Raw genomic sequence first — 19,009 nt, 5'->3', positions numbered from 1 at the left:
GCACCGGGCCGGGGCGGGGCGGGCGGCGGCGGCGCTTTGCGGCACCTCGCGGCCTTTCGCGACGGCGGCGGCGGGGCCCTGAGGCGAGCGGCGATGGCGACGTTCGTGAGCGAGCTGGAGGCGGCCAAGAAGAGCCTGAGCGAGGCGCTGGGCGAGAACGTGAAGCAGTGAGTGCGGCGCCGGGCCCCCCCAGCCCCCCCTGTCCGCCCCTTAACCCCCCGTCGCGCTGTGCCCGCAGGTACTGGGCCAACCTGAAGCTGTGGTTCAAGCAGAAGATCAGCAAGGAGGAGTTCGACCTGGAGGCCCGGCGGCTGCTCACGCAGGACAACGGTGAGGGAAGGCGCCCTCGTCACCCCCGTCACTCGGCCTTCCAGTAACAATTTCACCCCCTCCCGGCCCTGGCCCGCTCGTTTCTCCTTTTTTTTTTTTATATATTTCTGAAGTGAAACCAGAAGCCCCGCTGCCAGACGCCCCCACGGGAGGGAGGGCAGCCGCCCGTCCTCCCCCCGGCTGAGCGCTCCCAGCTGCGCACGGCGCCTGCCTTCGTGCTCTGCGTGCGGTGCCCTGCGGGGCGCCCCGGCGTGTTCCCGCGCCACGCAGCGCTCCGGCCGCTGGGGCGGTGGCAGCAGCTTCTGGGGCAGCGCGGGGGGAGCCCTCAAAAACCGTGAACTGGGAGTTGTGGCTTTGTAGCCGAGCGCGTGGGGAAGGCAAGGCTGTGAGGAGGCAGAGAGCTGCCCTGAAACTGCTTCAGGTGGGTGCCTTGGGCACAGATGCATTTCTAACGACCTGTCTGTCTTTACGCAGTCCACTCACACAACGATTTCCTCCTGGCTATTCTCACCCGATGCCAAATCTTGGTTTCTGCACCAGGTGAGTCCCGTGGAGGTTCGTTAGAGGTAATCGGACAGCCAAGCTTTGGCACGTGGGTTTGGTAGCTTTTGGGTTTTGGGCAAGGTGCTTCGGTTTTCTGAGCCTTAATATTTGTGTTTCTTTTGCCACAGAGGCAAAAAGGTAGCCAGGTAGTGATCTGGATTTCAGTAGAGACACTCTTATTAAAAAACAAAACAACCTTAATGTGCTGGCTGATGGCCTGGCTTGCTGTTTGTGGTCAGGTGGTTTGATTTCTCGACCGGGTGTGTGTCAGGCCGTGAGTGCTGCGCTGTCTTTGATCTGCTTTGCTTCCTGTGTCGTCTGAGCTCGGTGGTGCCTGCTCTGTTCCCCTCCCTCTTGGGGTCAGCATCTCAGGGAGCATCTCATTTTCCTGGTCCTGAAATCAAGGACAGGTCTGACAGAAAAATGCTTACTGTGAATGCTTATAGCAGTGTCTTAATTGAGCTGTGGTCAATTAATGCAATCTCTGCAGCTGTGCTGTTTAACTTTTTAGCTCTGTAAGCACTTAGAGTGGTTGTTGTCAGGGCAACAAGCTAATTCTTCAGATCTTCAAAAGAGCTCTCTATCTAGAGATCTGATAGGAAGGACAATTGAGCTGCAATTTAAGATGTGAAACTGCTGCGTGGTAAGGGAAGGAGCTCGTAGCAGCTGTGGTGAGCTGAGATCTGAGAAGGATAAAAAATACAAAATTCACAGCTTTTTGTCGCAGCTGGGCCTCAGCTACACCAGCTAGGCTAATAAAATGCCACTGTTCTCCAACTACCCATGATGGAAAGAAACAAGCCTTGCCTTGTTTCCTCTTGAGTTCTCAGCACCTTTTCCTGAGGCCCAGGCTCATCCCTTCTGGCTGTCTGCACTTGTGGAATTTGTGAGATGTGTCTGAGTCGTGCTGCTCCTTGCTTTGGCCTTAGTGCTTGCAGCGGGGTTGTAAAATAAGGGATGAGAACACGCTTCCCCTGTGCGAATCACCTGAAGTACAGAGTCTAAACTAGGTGGGGACGGGGCAGCGAGAACTGCTGACCCTATTTACGGGTCAGGAACACTTCAGCTTGGTGTGAGGGTGGAGCAGTGCTGGCTCTGGCTGGTGCTTGGTTGGCTTTTTCTGAGCGCTGGGCTGATGTTTGTTCCTTCGTGCACCTCTGTGCCTGACTGAACTCTGTTGCTTTATGTAGTCACGTAGTCCTGTGCAGCTCTTCTGCAGCTGGTCTTCACAGACTTGAAGAGCTCAGACTTGTTACCTGTCTTCTCCAAGCTGTTCAGGAACGTGTTACAAGCATCTTGCTGCTTTGTGCTGGGGCTCATCCTCTGCAGGCACCTTCTTTATGCTCGTTATTGCTTCCTACCTTAATATTTTTTAATGTCAAGTCCCTGCAGGGACTTTTCCTCTTGTCCCTGTGGAGTCCACGGACCTGCATAGGTTGGCTTGAAAAACTGACCATGTGTGCTCTTAAAAGCATGTCTCGGCACCCTGCAGGTAACGCTACGTCCCAAGGTAGGACGTAGGGTTTGTTTTGCTCAACTGAGGTCAATGCAGAGTCTTCCAAGAACTTTGGAGCTGAGCTGTGCTGAGATGCCTCAGCCTGGGCGACCGGTAGATGTGTCACACAGGCGTTTTGTTGGCCAGCCTGCTGTGTGTGGTGAGCCGTACCTGCAAACCCAGGGAGGTGCAGCGCAAACAGAACGCTAGATGTTGCACCTAGATTTACTTTTCTCCCCCTAGCTGCCAGTCTGACACCTGATGGTTTTTCTGTCTAAGAATGGAAAGGTGACGGGTTCTTATCTCCAATGCTGTCTCTTGGTACAAGGTGTTTACTTCACGATTTATGGAAACAAGTACTTCTCAAGCAAGTGTACTTTCCACCTTCATGTGGGAGGGACAGGGGGAAATAAACATCTTTAAAATGCTATCTTGTGTTTAAAAATATAGATCACATGGCTAGGGTTACAAGCGTATGTGACTGTGGTGTTTGGAATGGGAAACCTTGCAGGAGGTGTTTTGAAGGAGAGAAACAGGTTGAGCCAAGCAAACGAGCACACCTGATCCAAGTTTTGCCTTCTCTTATTAGCGGTTCCACCTGGGCTGGGTGAACACTGGGTGACCGTAACCCCTGGTGGGAATGCTTTCCGCTTCCACCTGGTTAGGCTATTGGTTGTGCAAACTTCAAGTCCCACTTCAGCAACCTGCGGATGTTTGGGACTTGGAGTGGGAGCAAGGTTCACGGCTGTTTGGATGTGAAGCATGACCAGTTCCTTTCATTCCTGCTCAGCTCCCCCTGAGGATGCAGCAGGATCCTAAGGCTGACTTGTTGGCCTTTCTAAAAACGGGTGGGGGTGTTTCATCCAGCAGCACCCTTGGGGAAGATACCCTTAAATACTTGGGTGGCGCCCAGCTGTAACAGAGCTGGGAATGTACCTGGAGAGGGAGAGGAAAGTCCCAGAAACACGCTCTCTAAGCCACCAGAAAGCACCTCTAGGTTGGTTTGAGGTCGGCAGTGCCAGCCGAAGCAGTGTGGGAGACTGCTTTGTCTTCGTTTTCTTTTCAGAAGTGCTTTTCTGAATGTCTGTCTTCCCCAAAGAAATTCTGTCGAGGAAACCCAGTTTAAAGCCTTTCTTAACCTCACATGGACGTGCTCACTAAGCCTGCCTTGTTTGCTGGGTGAACACAAGCAGTAAGTTAGCAGGGCTCTGGAGTTAATCTCACTCGAACTGTTACCTCATTTCTTAGCTAAACGTTAACCGAGTAAAGCCCAGACAGTTGCAAACATTCGAGTTAGTGATGTAAGGATTTAATTTATTTCATAGCAGTCTTGAGCCAACAAGGATGGGTCAGAGAATTAGACCTCTTGCCAGGGTAGCAGGAGCCTTTCATTATACCAAGGTTGCCCCTGGGCTTTGCTTGAAGGGCTGCCACTCCTGAGGGATAGGTTCGGCTCGCTCCTGTTCCAGAGAGCTGAAGAGGGAGGAGAAGGAAGAAAACGGGAGTGTGAGCTGTAACCACAGGGACTTACTTGGCACTTGGCCCAGTCCCTGACCTCTCAAGAAGATTTAAAAAAAAAAAAATAATGAAATGAATGGGGGGTGAGAAATGAGGAACACATTTTCTGACTGCTCTTCTCTGTCGTGGCTTTGTCTTTGTCCTTTCTTCCTGTGCTGGTGCAGCACGTCAGGAAAACCTGACATGATCTGCCTCCACTGTCTGGTGCTCTGGGTGCCGAGACGAGGCAGATTGTAGAAAAACATTCTTATCTGTTCCTTATCTTTGAAGGCTTATCAGCAGTTGTTGGCATGGCTTGTTAACATTAATTTTCCTGCTATCGAGATTAAATAAATAAAAAAAAAAAAAATGCTAACACCTCTGAAATTTCATGCCTGAGCCAACCCAGCCTTGTCATTTGTGGCCAGGAAAGCGTATACTGGGTTTCTTAGAATACTGGAGGGAATTTTTGCTGTCTTCATTTAGTGCTAGTTAGGCTTGTTAATATGAAAACCTAGCAAAGGAGACAAAAGAAGATTCTGCCCTAGACATGTATAATGGGGGATAGGTAACGGTATTTCACCTTTTTGTTCTAAGTCTGGCCAGGCTTTTGTTACAGGCTCTGATTCTGTTAAGTTGCATCTTCCAGGCCTACTGTCAGAGACTAAATTCAGTAGCTGTTTAGTTTAAAACTTACTAGTTCTTTAAAAAAAAAAAAGGCATTTTAAAAGTTTGGCCTCTGCTGTAACCTATTAATGTGTAATAAATTGTCAGACAGAAGGTTATTTGCTACTTTTGTCTCTCCCTCTGCCCTCCAGTTGCCTGGTTAGCTGAGGACGCTTTGGTATGTGAGGCTGCAAAAGTGCTGTAGGAGGCTCCTGGCAAGGAGGAAGGGCTGCAGGGTGGGGTAACCTCACAAAGTAGAGACATGTTTTTTGTTGAAAGCTTTACAATGTCTGTCCTTAACACACCCAGCCCTCCTTTCCTACCCAAGAGGTCTGCTCTGCTTATGGATGAGAGGAGTAGGAGGGGAAAAAAATGACTTGTCTCTAAAGAGCAGAACATCTCGTGAGAGCAGAAGCGTTATCTTTGGTCGGTCCTAAAATGTAAGTCCTGAGACTTCTGTGAAAGGCAAGAGAGATCCTTGACAGGCTTGTCCATGGTGTTTTCTCACATCCCCTCGTTAGGATCTCTAGCGCAAAGTTATAGCGATGAACAGTGACACTAGCTTTGATTCCTGGAGAGTGCCTACTTATTGCCCTTCCCTGTACCTGGCTGTTGTGTTTTGGCAGCAGGTTTTGTTGTAGGCTGTTGGTTTTCAGCTCACTAATAGGCTGTAGGGAAACTGTAGTAACCTTTTTTAATAGAATATGCCACCTCTATGCATAGGTTGCTTCTAACCTCTCTTCAATGGTTAAAACCGTTCATAAACTTCATCTGATTCCTCTGGTTTAGCCTGATCCTTCAAGCCCTTTGTCAGAAACTTGTGGGGTGATGTGTGTGAAGCGACGCGTGACCAAGGACTTGCCGCTAGCCTCGTTCCCCATAAACAGCCCTGGAGTGTAATTGTGTTTACGAATTCCTCATAACAGCAAATAAAAAAGGTGCTGTTCCTCTGTGCCGAACCCAGGAGAACGCTGGTGACATGAAGCAGAGGCTGCCTGTGTAGCCACAAGGGGGCTGTCCAGACCCGAGGCTGCAGGAGATGCTCCTCTTTCGCTCTCAGCGAGCGCGTAGGCACCTGGCACGGCGCTGTCCTGAGCCGCTGCGTACTGAGGAGCTGTGCATGGGTGCTGTGAACCTGGCGGTGGGAGAGCAGCCGGGCTGTCCTTCCACGAGCTGCCTGATGATCAGGATGTGCTTCAGCTGTCCAACAGCACCCGGGGGCCTTCTGAGCCCAGCTTAGTTAGGCAGGGTGCTGCTCGCTCTGTCTGCAGCTGCTTGCCGGTGCAGGCAGTCCCCAGCTCACCGTTCACGTGGGTGTCACTGGTTCCTGGCCTTTGCAGTTCTTTCACCCTCTCCTTTCCCCTTCAGTGTAAGGCGAACAACCGACCTCAGCATCTAACTAGTGTCTGAGGCAAAGCTTGCTGAAGTTAAGAAAAACTGTAAAGGCAAGTGCAGGGGGTCAGGTGGTGACCAGAAGCATCCAGCTTGTGACCAGAGCTGGCAGCGGGGTGCGTGCCCCTCCGGGCCGGCCCGTGCCACCTTCCTGGTGGAGCTAACGGCTTGTTCCTGCAGCGTGGCTTTTCTTGGAGCCTGCGCTCATCTCTCCTTCCACTGTTGGTTTTTGTGGTGTGTGGCCAGGAATTTCTGCTTTAAGTAACAGGTCGTTAGCAAGTCAGGCTGGCAAGGGGCTGATGAAGGAAAGGCCGCCACCAGTATTCTTCCCAACGCACTCCTGACTTTGGGTCGTGGCTGTGGGTTATCTGTTGAGGTGCAGCCAGGGGTGGGGATGTGAGGGATACAGCCCAGAGCTTCAGTGAGTGGGTCTGAAAAGGGGCTGCTGAAGGAAGGGGGGGCTTGCCAAAAGAAACCTCACAAAAATTACTTCCTCTGGCTCGTGGCTGTTGGACTTGAGTTGAGGCTTAGCTGGGGGCCAAATGTTAAGGCTTTTCTGCATGGGCAGCATTACTCTGGCTCTAAAGCAGTGATGCCTGTCAAGACTTTTTTTTCATTTTGTAGAAGGTGCTGGATCTCTGCCGTGGCCAGGTGGCTCTGCAACTAAACCTGGAAAACCCAAAGGAAAGAAAAAGATTTCTTCAGTTCGACAAAAGTTTGATGTAAGTGTCAGTGCTCAAATGGCCTCGGCTGTCTGAAATGCTGTCGGGTGAGCTGCTCTGCACAGTGTGTAGTTCTTGTTACGACCCAGGATGATGGAAGCACATCGCACATGATCTGTGCTGCAGGAGCTGGCAGTTAGTAGCTGCTGCCTCTCCTGTGGAAGCCTCTCAGAAAAAGGGTACAGCGTGACCTGACTTTGTTAGACCTCGGAGAGCACCTAAATGTCAAAGCTGCACAAGCTTGTATTTCAAAAACCAGCAGAGTGACTAGCTCTGTGGTCACTGCACTAACACTTGGCCATGTCTTTCATGTGTGTTCATCTTTCCCCTTTTCTGTAATATCATGTTCACTTCACACATCCGCTAAACTGAAGCAAATGTGACTTCATATTTATTCTCGGGCAGGCTTCCCTGGTTGTCTAATCCCCCTCCACGGGGCTCTTTGCAGTCTGAATGGTTAGGTGATGTTCCTTTGGCAGAATGTTTTTAGAGTGTGTAATCACAAGGAATTTTCAATTCTGAAACAGATGCCGTGTTCTGGTAGGTGACAGACGAACGCACAAGATCTAGTTTGTTTTGCAGCGAAGGCTCTCTGGATCTGGTGCTGTCACATGCCTGTTCCGTGCTGCCAGCTCAGTGTGGAGGGGGTCTTGTGTGAAAGAGGGTCAGGATGGGGCACTTGCTCTCGTGGGTGGGTTTGGTCAGGCGGTTGAAATGGCATTAACATTTTATTTAAAGATAGAGCGTCTGCCTCCGAGCCAGCTTAGTCAAGTGTCTGACCACATATTGATCCAGGTCAGTTCTCTGACAAGGCAGAAAACTAACCAAGCAAAAAACCCCAAATCAACCAAAAAAAAATCCCAGGTTTTTCTTGCTGACTTACTCAGCTGGACTGGCGTTCCTTGTGGTTAGATGAATGCCAGAGCCAGTGCAGAAGACAAGAAAGCTACGTAGGTGAGGTTAGGGGAGAAAGGTGGGCATACAAAACCTCTTACAAGTGTGAGAAGCTTGCTTGGCTGAGCTGAGGTGCACAGCACGCTTCTAGACACTGTACTCAGCACTGTGTGCTTTAGAGACTTGGGCTTCAAAGGGCTGCGAGTCCAGCTGAAGGCTCGTTATATTTAGATGCTGCTAAAATATTTTTGCATTTTTCACAGCTATGACCTGAATCGTGATGGCAGTCCATGTTATCTCTGTTTTAAAACTTCATCGAAGCTTTTCAGTAACAAGCAGAGGAGAGTTTGATAAGCAAGTTGTGGTATAGTGAAAGTCTCGCAGTTTGGTTTGCTTGAACACCCCATGTTTCTGCTGTGTATTTATACAAGTGTTCCTGGAATGTTTGATAGTAAATAGTCTATAAAGTCTAGGTTAACAGGTCTGTGTCTTGCTCGTGGAGTGCCTGAGTCACGTGAACATGGAAGTGCCTCGGTATTTACTGTCATGTCCTTGCTGGGCAGAACAACAGCAATGGGAATGGTCACAAGTTTGTTCCAATTGGCTTCTGGTCTCCCAAACCACATTCCTCTTAGAGTTGCTTACACTTGGAAGGCTTTTTTTTCCAGGCATGCAGCTTTCCTGTAATGAAAGCTTAAGTCTTCCAAATTACTGTGAGGGAAACCTGCTTTCACATCACTAGTGGGTGGATTGGTTTTTCACTTTGAGTTAAATGCCACACTGTCCTTTGAATAAAGCGGGCCCCCTTTCCTCGCCTGAAACCAAGATGTGAGAACTCCACTTTGCTGTATATTCATTGTTTATATGTCAAGCATGCGTTTGTCATGATGCCTCATGGCAGTGTTTATTCCTGAGCCACCAGATCCCTCTCGGAGGGTGGAGAGGCAGGAGTTCTGGGAGCACATGATGGATGAGCCAGGGTAGTGTAGTTCCCTTGCATGTCGGGGCTGGGCCAAGCATATGGCTGGGTCCAAAGATCAGTAGCTTCTGTCCCCTTCTTCCCTGTCTGCCTGGGGTCTGAGACTTCACAGGCACCACCACGAGTACTCAGACGCACAAGCACAGCGAGGGAATTGTGCTGGAATGCATATTGGCTGGGAAGAGTACTACTTTCTGGTATGGATTCAAGTTCTGTGATGTTTTGTCCCTAAATAACTGACTCAGTTCTCAAAGATAGCCATAATCCACTCAGACAGTGGCTGCTCAGTAGCACAGCTCTGCTTAGGGTACTGAAAGCGCACGCGGGGACCAGCGTACAAAATCCAGGCCTGAAATTTCGCTAAGCTGTTGCATTTAAATTCTTATTCTTGAAAGAAATATAAGAATCACCCAAGCTTAGGATAACTGTTTTTCGTCTTGGTAGGAAACTACAGTTGCTAAACGATAAGGGTGTATTTTTAGCTACTAGCAAAAGGCTTCTGCACAAGAAATGACTAAGTAGCTGAGAACTCCTCAACATAGAAGGAAGTGACTGAAAGATGTGAAAGTCCAGTAAAATCATCACTGGCCTGAGCAGTGTGAAGAGATAAAAGGGACAGTGACCACATTTGAGACTTGCAGGAAAACTAAATGAATGTAGCAGGTGGGAAGTACAGAGCAAACCAGAGTAGGCGACTCTTGGCACAGCTTGTTAGGCTGTAGAATTTCTTGCTGCGGGATGTTGTGGATACCTGAAATATAGGTGGATCAGGGTGCTGTGAAACAAGCTCATGGACTGTTAAATAAAAGGATATCAACACTGGCTTAAATTTCTTCAGTCCCAAATCATTGAGAGTTTGAAGATTGTACTGCGGGTAGGTGGGGATATCACTTTGTCTTCCTGCAATATGTTCTATAGGTGTTTGCTCTCCAGTTGGAGAAGTAATGTTTGGCTAGATGAGCCAAAGGGTCTGACCACATATGTATCTACTTATGCTGTAATATTGTGTTCATCACAGCACCGGTTCCAGCCTCAGAACCCGCTGTCAGGAGCCCAGCAATTTGTAGCAAAAGATCCTCAGGAGGATGACGACTTGAAGCTGTGTTCCCATACCATGATGCTTCCTACACGTGGCCAGCTGGAAGGAAGGATGATCGTAACTGCTTACGAGCACGGGCTAGACAATGTCACAGAGGAGGCAGTGACAGCAGTCGTTTATGCTGTGGAGGTGAGATGGGGCCGGACAGCAGTGGCGTTCCCCTTCTGCCAGCAGCAGAAGGCTCTGTGTGCAGTATGGGGTGGTGTCCCTCACTGGAGGGAGGAAACCTGCTTCTCCAACTGCCCAGTTGCTTCAGGAGGAGTAAAATCAGAAGTAGAGGGCTTCAGGGTTTGTGCATCAGAGATGTAAAGCCTTGGGTTTGTGCCTGCAGGCGTTAATTACGAAGTACTTGTGTATGAAGAACGCTAGTACACTTGAGTAGCTGGTTTGGTAAATGCTGCTCCTATCGCGTAAAAGCAGTGACAGAATGGCACCATTTTAAAGAGCTGGGTAAAGTTACAGATGCAAGTAATTGGCACGGAAGTAGCAGAATCAGATAGTAGCTGCAGGTGAAGCTTTTGGCCTTCAGTGGTGCATTACCCAACATCTCTTGGTCAGGTCCGAGTGATACTGCTGTTACTTGGAGCTTTGTGTGGATGGTTTCTTCAAGTCATGATCTAGAGGTCAACTTGAGTTTCCCATGTGGGAGTGAGGTCAAATTTGGAAGCAGTTTTCTGCTTGTTTCTTCAGAGAACTGCTGCTCCAGCATCTTCCAGATGTTTCAACATTTTGAAAAAGTGAGTGGCTTTTCACTCTAGTTTTAGAGCTGGTATTTCAGTACAAGCAAATGTTTAACGTGATTTATAAAACCTCTTAACTTGTTGTGAAAGGGATTGGGGCTGGGAATTCCCTAGCATTTAAGAAACCTCCTTGTGACATTTGAAGCTGCACATCACATTAGTCTGTGAACTGTACTTTAATACATGCAGTACTCTCACGCAGTGCAATGTTCTCTGTGTCCAGCTCTATCGGGTGGTTGAGAGAAATACTGCAGCCTGTCCAGGTTCCAGATCTCATTCCCCTTGTGTCTTTACATTCCTGTGGTCATAGCAGCGCTGCTGCTGTCTTGTCATTTGGTGTTGTGCTTCTTATAGCCATAGCTTGCTAGGATGAACAAACCAGCATGTGTAACCATAATGTTTTTTCATTGTAGAACCATCTTAAGGATATTCTGACATCTGTAATATCCCGGCGGAAAGCCTATCGTCTGAGAGATGGCCACTTCAAATACGCCTTTGGAAGCAATGTTAATCCTCAGCCGTATCTGAAGAACAGTGTTGTTGCTTATAACAACTTAATTGAATGGTGAGGAGCTCTCAGCACATGGTTAATTTCAAATGTAATTTAGTGAAGTTACTCTGCTTGGTTTCTCTTACTTAATGGAATCTGTTAATAATGGTGTTCTGCTTTCACGCACAATGAAAGTAGCAGGGCTGTGCTGCTGAACAGGGAGGAAGGATGTGGGGATTTTTCAGCAGCAAAGTTGAGGGCAGTGTTAGGTCTCTCCTCCTTGTCTGTGCCCATCTTATTGGTTTGTCGAGGTGACCCTTTGCCTTCTGAATAATATTCTTATTAATTATTGCTTGTAGTGAGTGATACAGGAGTGAGTTCTCAGGACAACTGCCCCTGGGCAGAAGAGCCCAGCCTGTTGGGGCACCACTGTTGTGCCATAAGAATGAGATGTAGATGAGGACCCGTGTCCAAATGCATAAATGTATTAAAGATTCCTTTGCAGGGCTTTCCAGTCAGTAGAGCTACGGAGACATCTTGTTTTCCAAAGTGTCAATGTCAAACAGCTTACGCTGTGTCTGGCAGTGTATGTGTACAATAAGTTGTGTTTGTCTATGGCAAAGATTCTAGCAGTTGACAGGAGGTCGTGGGTGTTTTAAAATTTGGTTATAGCACTATAAATGCAAACTCTGCCTTACAGCTCTGCTCTTTCAGTTTAATGTTTTGGGTGCCATAAGTCTTAGGCTGGGTGGAAACTCTTGGTTGTGAATAACAAAAGCTACCAAATGGCAATTAGTTATAAAGCAGGTCTGAAGCATGCTGAGGATCAGTTTCCATTGTTTTTTATTAAACTGGAATTTTAGAGATTTTAATTACAGATGATAGAATTTCATATACACAAAGGCTAAATCAACAAGTACAAAAAAACAAACACTGGGCCAAGCTCCTGCTGTGTTAATTCCCGAGCTAGTGCTGATTCCTTGACTGAAAGGCTTTACTGCCTGCTCTCTGTACAGCCCTCCAACCTCTGTGACACCTTCTGCTGGTCAGAGTCTAGCTCCACAGCCCCCGCCTGACGATGCTGAGCAGCAGGCAGCACTACTACTGGCATGCTCTGGAGACACTTTGCCAGCATCCCTCCCTCCCGTGAACATGTATGACCTTTTTGAGGCGTTACAGGTAAGCTCTTCAACTTACACTGTCCTGTGTACCACCTACCACTCAAATTTAGTTTACATGCACAGAGAGGGATTTGATTTCATCCTCCTACTGTCTGTTTCCTTCTTTCCCTCTTAAATTTACAATTATTTGGCTTCATCTTGCTCCTGCTAGTAGGGAGCAGCTAACAGTCAACTCATGGTCTCAGGCCTGTTCTGCCCCCTTAGATCAGAGAGAGCTGATGAGGAAATCCCTGCCTCTACATAAGGACTCTTCCTCTGCAGCATGACTGCAGCGATTGTATCAGAACTGAGTTAGACTGCGGTTTTGATAGTAGTGCCCTGAATGACTTGTCTGGCGCGTCCCTTTTTCCTCTTCATCTTCTGCCTGGGTGCTTAGAGGAATACTGGGGTCCTGGCACGCAGGCTGCTGCGGTGACCACCCCGACCCTGGGGAGGTGTCTAAGGTAGGCTGGATGCATCTTCCTCTGGAGGCGCCTGACTGTGGGCCTCTCTCTTTTGCAGTTCAGGCTAATCAGAATGTCTAAAGCTAGCTGTGAGAAATTCCACCCCCCCTCTGTCCCTCCTTGATATCTGCTGTTGTGAAAAGGCCTGGAGATTTTTATCTCGAGGCTGTGGAGGCAGAGTGTTCATTATAAGAGCTGTAGTCAAGCATCTGTGCTGTGTTTGGTCAGACAAAATGTTTTTTGTATGGTTTTGGAGCAAAATAATGATTTCCTTACAAAGTGGTGTGACAGGCAGTAGTTCTGTGCTGGCTGGTGTGCCAGTGCTGGCACCTTAGAGCTCTCCTTGTGTGACAGCCTGTGTTCCTGCCCTGCAGGGCTGGCTCTCTGCTCATCCTGTAGCAGACACAGGTTCTCCATGGGGAAATGAGCATGAAAGCATGAAACGTATTTTTGAACTTACCTCTAGGTACACAAAGAAGTTATTCCTGCACACACTGTCTATGCCCTAAACATTGAGAGAATTGTCATGAAACTCTGGCATCCAAACCATGAGGAGCTGCAGCAGGATAAAATCCATCGTCAGCGCCTGGCAGCAAAGGAAGGCCTTCTGCTCTGCTAGAGCCACAGAGCCAAGTGCAGGTGGCTCCAGTGCTGCTCCTTGGATTGACACTGGGATGCTTCTTACAAACCTGTGTCGGCATTTCGAGGAAGATGCAAGTTATGAGTCAGCTTTTCCTATGGAAATATTACGGAGTTGTGGTACGCTTTCTCTGCTTCCCAAGAGTCGTGTGCCATGGAGTGCTTGCAGCAATCCCACTGAATTGGAAAGGAGGAACAACAGACTTGTTTGCAAAGACTGTTCTTTTAATAAAGAAAAATAAATGTGAAGGTGAAAAGAGTTGGTTTTAAAGAAGGTGCGTGTGTGTTATTTGGGAGCATGACATACCTGTCTCCTCACCTTCCCTTCTGAGCTCTGTCTCCAGGAGCCTAGTCCAACTTATGTTGCAGCTGGTGGGATCCTTTCCATTCAAGTGGAAACAGGGCGGGCTGTTGGGAACTGAAGGTGAGAATAGTGTAAGGTGACATTATCTCTCTTATATTGGGGAACATCGGATTAGAAACTCTGCAAAAACAGGGCGAAAAGGGAAAGGGCTTCTCTAGTCTCTCTTAGAACTGTTCTGCATCACAAAACACGAAAGGTGCATGCTGCTTGTTTTGGGGATCTCACCAGTTACCAAATACGCAGTAAAACCAAGGTTGTGAGTAATGCTTTTCCTGTCAGTCTAGTCCTTGTCCCATCCCTGTCCTGGAGTAGTGGTGTCAGATGTTCTAGGAGTTGTCTGGACCTGGACCTATGACAAGGGGTGTTCTCTGTCAGGACAGCTAATGATTTAGCCATCCCAGCAAGGGATGATCATCCTGAGGTGGGACAGTAATTTCACTCTTAGTTTTGCTGGGGAGCTGGTCAGATCAGCACGTAGAAGAGGAAATTCACCTGCAGTGTTTCAGGTGCATCACCATCTTCCTAAGTCAGCTGGGTGCTCCTCAGATGCTGAAAGGAACAGGCTTATTAAGACATGTTAAGCATTTTCACATTACGAGTTAATTTGTTACCTGTCAACCACAGCTATACAGGTACCTTGGATGACTTGGTTCTTTGTCCCTGTTGTGCCATTCAGACAGTGGAATTGAAGCCGCTTCCTCTGGAAGATTATGAAAGGAAGCTTGTGATTCCACTCCGTTCTTACTTTCCTCTGGGAAGTATTTGGATGGGAGAGCTGTGATCTTTCCCTTTTCCTATGCAGTTTTTCTTTACTGCAACCCTGAGAACTGGGGAGTGTGCCTGCCCCTGATGTTTCTTCTCAGATATCTTGTTATAATTTTCTTTCATGACCCATGTGACTTTTTGTTGGGCCGGGGTTGCCATGAGGAGCTATGCAGCTGTCACTGCATTGTTTTGAGGGATGTGCTGTGGAGCTAGGCACAGCCTTTTGCTATGCCTATACAGATATCAGTGGCTCCCATCATGAGAAGACCACTTGAGGACTATGGAAGCTGGGAAAGGCAACAGCAAAGAACTACAGCAGGGCCTGGCAGGATGAGAGCAGCTGTATACTTAGGTCACTTTTCTTGAGGTATGGCCGTGTGGAGTTAAGCAAAAGGGTAATGGGAGGGTGGAGAATGAAGGCTTCCTTTGGTCCCCTGCTCCCAACTGCTGTTTTTTATTTAAGGGCTCACTCTGAACTGCTATATATGCTCATCTTAAAAGTTGACCCCAGTGGCTTTTACATGACAGTTCTTGAAAGCAACATTGAACCTAAATAACTGTATATGGCGAGATCAGCAAGTCACCCAAAGTATGGATTCCGAGGTGTGGGAGGGGGATTTCCCAGATAATTGTTATGTTTCTGGTGTAAAATGAAAGCGTTAAGTTTGTTTGCTAGAAACTTTGGGGCAGCTCTGAGGATTTCAGATGTGAAGGAAGCATGCAGCCTCTGACAGTATCACAAGTGAGTTCTGAAACACAACACTAGGTATGGCACAAGTGGTGTTGCTCTCTTCTGTTTGTATGTGCTAGGAGGAAAGCTCTGCAGACGGAGCCTCTTGTTCTGAAGAGCTGAGACATCAATTCCACACTGAAGAAAGTGGGTTAACCAGGACACCTACTGCACAGCAGAGGCTTGAGTAAGGAAATCCTGTCAGCCCCATTTCACAGGTGGGAAGGCTGAGAGGCACATGTTCTCAATGCACTTTCCCATAAAATGTGAGGCCCTTTGAGAAGTGGTGCTTCATAGACTTCTGGGGCAATATAGCTGGAAGGGACAGCTGGGGGTTGTTTTTGTTCACCTGCTGCTGAAAGAAGGGCTAACCTCAAAATTAGAGCAGATTCTGATCCCATCTCCAGACGCGCACAAAAGCGTGTTACTTCTGTTCCATGGTGTTGGAACATGCAATGGCTGTGCTCATGGTGAAGGTTCTCATTGCATCTCATCAGAATGTCACATTGTTCCTGTGCCTATTGCCTTCCAGCTCTTCATGTGCTCTCCTTGTAGCTAGCTCCCTGTCAGAGCACTGCAGGTGGCAGTGCAATCTCCCTTCTGCCTTCTCTCCAGGCTGAACAAACCTGTCACTCTCAGCTTCTCCTAAGCTCTGTGCTCTAGCCCAGACCAACTTGATAGCCTCCACTGAATGTGCTCTAATATTGGAAAACTACAGCCTGCATTTATAATCCAGTAGGAACTGTGTAATGTACTGGAAGTTGCCACTCAAGAACTCCTAGTGGATTTTCACATTTGCAGTAGAAAGCTCTCAGATGCTACATGAAGAGGGGAAGGAGCTGGGGCTGGTAGAGCTTGAGAGGTTCACCTGGCTCCATTCATGTTATGAGCTTTGGGTAAGGATGGCCATCTGATCTTAGGTTGTGGCCTATGCCCCTGGGAGAACAGAATGCAGAAAGAAAATCTTTCTTTTCCAGACAGTTCAGGCTGCCAGACCTGCCTGAAGTCTGACCTTGGGTCTGCTTGGTGCTGAGGAGGAACCTGGAAACGTGAACATGTCCCTCTGCAACACCCTAAATAGTTAAACCGTGTTGCTCCTGAGATGTGCAACCAGGGAAGATGTTTCTCATTGTTGGTTCAGAGCAGAAACATGAAGCATGACATTTGCTATCAAACATATACCATGTTGCCTTTCGCTTGGCTTAGCCTCTCACAGCACAGCCTTTCCTCTCTTCTCATGCAGCTGAGGACTCTTCAGTTGTTGTGCAAGCTTTGGCTCAGAGAATCCCCTGGCTGTAAAAAGCTAGGCTTGGGCCTGATGCAAAGAGGAACTCCTCCGTTTGAGGGACAGAAACTCTGCCAGCAGTGCCTAAAAATGCAGATCCTGGTTTCTCAGTAGAGAAAACTTTAATGGCTTCCTACCACCTTCCTTGTGCTTGGGCATGCTTGGGAGACTTCTGGCAAAGGGAAAAAGGAGGAAATGAGACTGCTTGCATTTCTAAGAAACTGTACTGTGAATGCCCAGAGCCCCAAAATGGGGTTGCAGAAATGCTCTGCTGTCCAGCCAAACCAGTCACAAGAAAGGAGACCTCGTTTTATGCTCTGGGTGTGGAAGGAAGTGTGTGACCTATTGCTGCAGATGGACGTCTTCAAAGAAGAAAGCCTCCGTAGAAGAGGGACCCTCTTTCCAGTTCTGAGAAAGCAGCTGCAGAGAGGGGTGGTGGTGCCTGTTCCCTGTCAGGGACTTGGGAGTGGTGACGGATGTGTCTTAAAATGATCTGCAGAAGGATGATGAAGCTCTCTTCCCAGCAAGAGGCACGGTGCCCGCTGCTAGAAGATGCCTTCAGCAGCATGATTTCAACTGGTTCCTGGAGGGAAATCACTTCTGAGAGTCAAAGGGTTTGTTGTGGCATTGCCCTTCTTCACCAGTGTGGTTGCTGGTGTGGTTTGGTTGGCAGGAGAAGAATTCATCAGCCTGCCTCAGTTTCTGCAGCAAAAACCTTCAGGTGTAGCTGTGGCTGTAGCCTAAAAGTGTGTTCTGGCCTCCTTCCCCTGGTGTTGGAGGTACGCAGGTAGAAAGACACATTAAATATGATACAGAAACATGGAGTAGTTTGGATTGGAAGGGACCTTAAAGACCATTCAGTTCTAAGCCCCCTGCAGTGGGTGGGACACCTCCCACTAGCCCAGGTTGCCCAAAGCCCCATCCAGCCTGGTCTTGAACACCTCCAGGGATGGGGCACCTACAACTTCCCTGGGCAGCCTGTTCCAGTGCCTCACCACCCTCACAGATATAAGGAAGAAGTTCTTTACTAATCTAAATCTGCCATCTTTTAATTTAAAACCAGTATTCCTTGTATTTGCTACATGCCCTGACAAAGAGTCTCCCTCCAGCTTCCCTGCAGGCCCACCTTTAGGTACTAGAAGGCCACTGTAAGCTCTCCTCGGAGCCTTCTCTTCTCCAGGTTAAAGTTCAACCTTTGATTGTGGTCAGTCAAATTGTTTGATTATGGTCAAAGGTCCCAATCAGGTGCTTGAGTTCCCCCCCTTTTTTTTTTTTATACTCATGAAAGGCTGAGGCAGCATTGAGTTATAAGTGGATCGGAAATACATGTAAGAATAATTTTTTCACTGAGAAATGCCTCATCCAAGTGAAGTTCTCTTTTTACAGAATTTTAGATTCATTTCTTGCCAGGAAATGAGTTTTGTCTCTAGATAGCATCTGGCTGATGGGGTTTTCATGCTCACAGGTTATCCTGAGCCTGAGGATGCTCATGTGAAGTCTTGGAGGCTTGGATTTGTTCTGCCTGGGGGGCTGCTTCAGTAAAAGGGTCGTGTGTTTGAGTGGTATGAGCTGCTCCTGGGTCTCATTGGCGCATTGACCTTCTTGCAATAGCAGGGGGATACAGCATGCAGCATGAAATGGAAACCATCGCTGTGGTGTCTGTCCTGTGCCCAGCCCTTACCCTTGCTGGGGCTGGAGCAGGGCTGAAAGCTGGCCGGAAGGATGCTCGATGGCTCGCGCCGCTCCCTCTCTGCGGTGCCACTTGGCACCAGCCGAAATCATCACTGAAGGTGGCAAGTATCAGTTTAATAGCTGCCTTGATGGTATGTGCTGTAATGGCTGGTTATCATTAAAAAAAAAAAAAAAAGTATTGTTTCCATTTGAATTTCTGAAACCAGTTTCCCGTTGGTGGGTTTTGCTATGTCTTTGTTAAATTTAAATGCGCCCGGAATCAGATAGCTGTTTCTGTGCAATGACACGCCACTTCTGAAACTCCACTTTGATAAGAAGAAAGAGAAGGAGCTGGGGCTGCTTTCATCTCTCAGGAAGGGCTGCTGGTCTTGCCATGGAGCAACCTGTAGCCTCGTTCAGCCCTCCGGCACGCAGCAGCAAAGTCCTGGGGCTGTGGCCCCTTCCCTAATCCTTCCATATTCCTCCAGCCCTTGCTGTTGTGAGCCTGCCTGAGCAGTCTTCCCCAGCACGTTTCAGAACTGTCATCCTGCTACAGGTGATGGTAGAAAGGCCTGGTTTAGGGCTTCCTGTTTGCCTGCTGGACTGCAGCAGTACAATTTGGGGAGCAGTCCCCTAAACATATTGATTTATAGCTCAGGAGCGGGTGCTCCAGCCAGGGTTTGGCAGAGACATCCCTGGGTGTTGTTCTGTAAGAGTTTGGCCCAAAGCCCTCCTGTGAACTACAGACTTGCTTCTCAGATATTTTTGTTATTAAACTATATGAAATGCTGATGATAGCGGATACTCTTGTGCTGCTCTAGGGAAAAGCAAAATTTCAGACATTTTCCACTGAAACTTTCATTTCTCACTAAAATGCTATTTTCCCATCAGAAAGAAATCACAAGGCAGATCAGCCTGCTTTGTTTTTACCTCAGCTCTCACCTTCTCCAAAATATTCATCAGAAGACTGCTCCAAGTTTGGTTTTGTGTTTTGTTATTGGTTGTTCTCTTAAAACTGTAGGACATGAAGCCGAGTAATGCTCACCTCCATCCTCATCCAGTCGTAACACGAGGGGTTAGGTTT

At 48.1% G+C, this 19,009-nt stretch overlaps 1 protein-coding gene and 1 long non-coding RNA gene across 2 annotated transcripts; both read left to right on the top strand.

Annotated features, from left to right (window-relative positions):
• The first annotated feature begins 7 nt into the window (after positions 1–7).
• Positions 8–13,369, top strand: TADA1 (transcriptional adaptor 1). Its single transcript, XM_080601725.1, has 8 exons — positions 8–167; positions 239–330; positions 805–870; positions 6,548–6,645; positions 9,537–9,746; positions 10,771–10,922; positions 11,864–12,026; positions 12,938–13,369. The coding sequence occupies exons 1-8, from the start codon at positions 94–96 to the stop codon at positions 13,088–13,090; spliced, it is 1,008 nt and encodes a 335-aa protein (XP_080457851.1). The 5' UTR covers positions 8–93; the 3' UTR covers positions 13,091–13,369.
• On the top strand, positions 877–3,954 carry LOC308198759. The gene is made up of 2 exons (XR_013954183.1): positions 877–1,883; positions 3,435–3,954. It is a non-coding gene; the product is annotated as an uncharacterized lncRNA (long non-coding RNA).
• Positions 13,370–19,009: the final 5,640 nt, after the last annotated feature.

Source organism: Anser brachyrhynchus (genome assembly GCF_964034855.1).
Source record: "Anser brachyrhynchus genome assembly, chromosome: 8".
Lineage (NCBI taxonomy): Eukaryota > Metazoa > Chordata > Aves > Anseriformes > Anatidae > Anser > Anser brachyrhynchus.
This window is presented reverse-complemented; position numbering and strand designations above follow the sequence as displayed.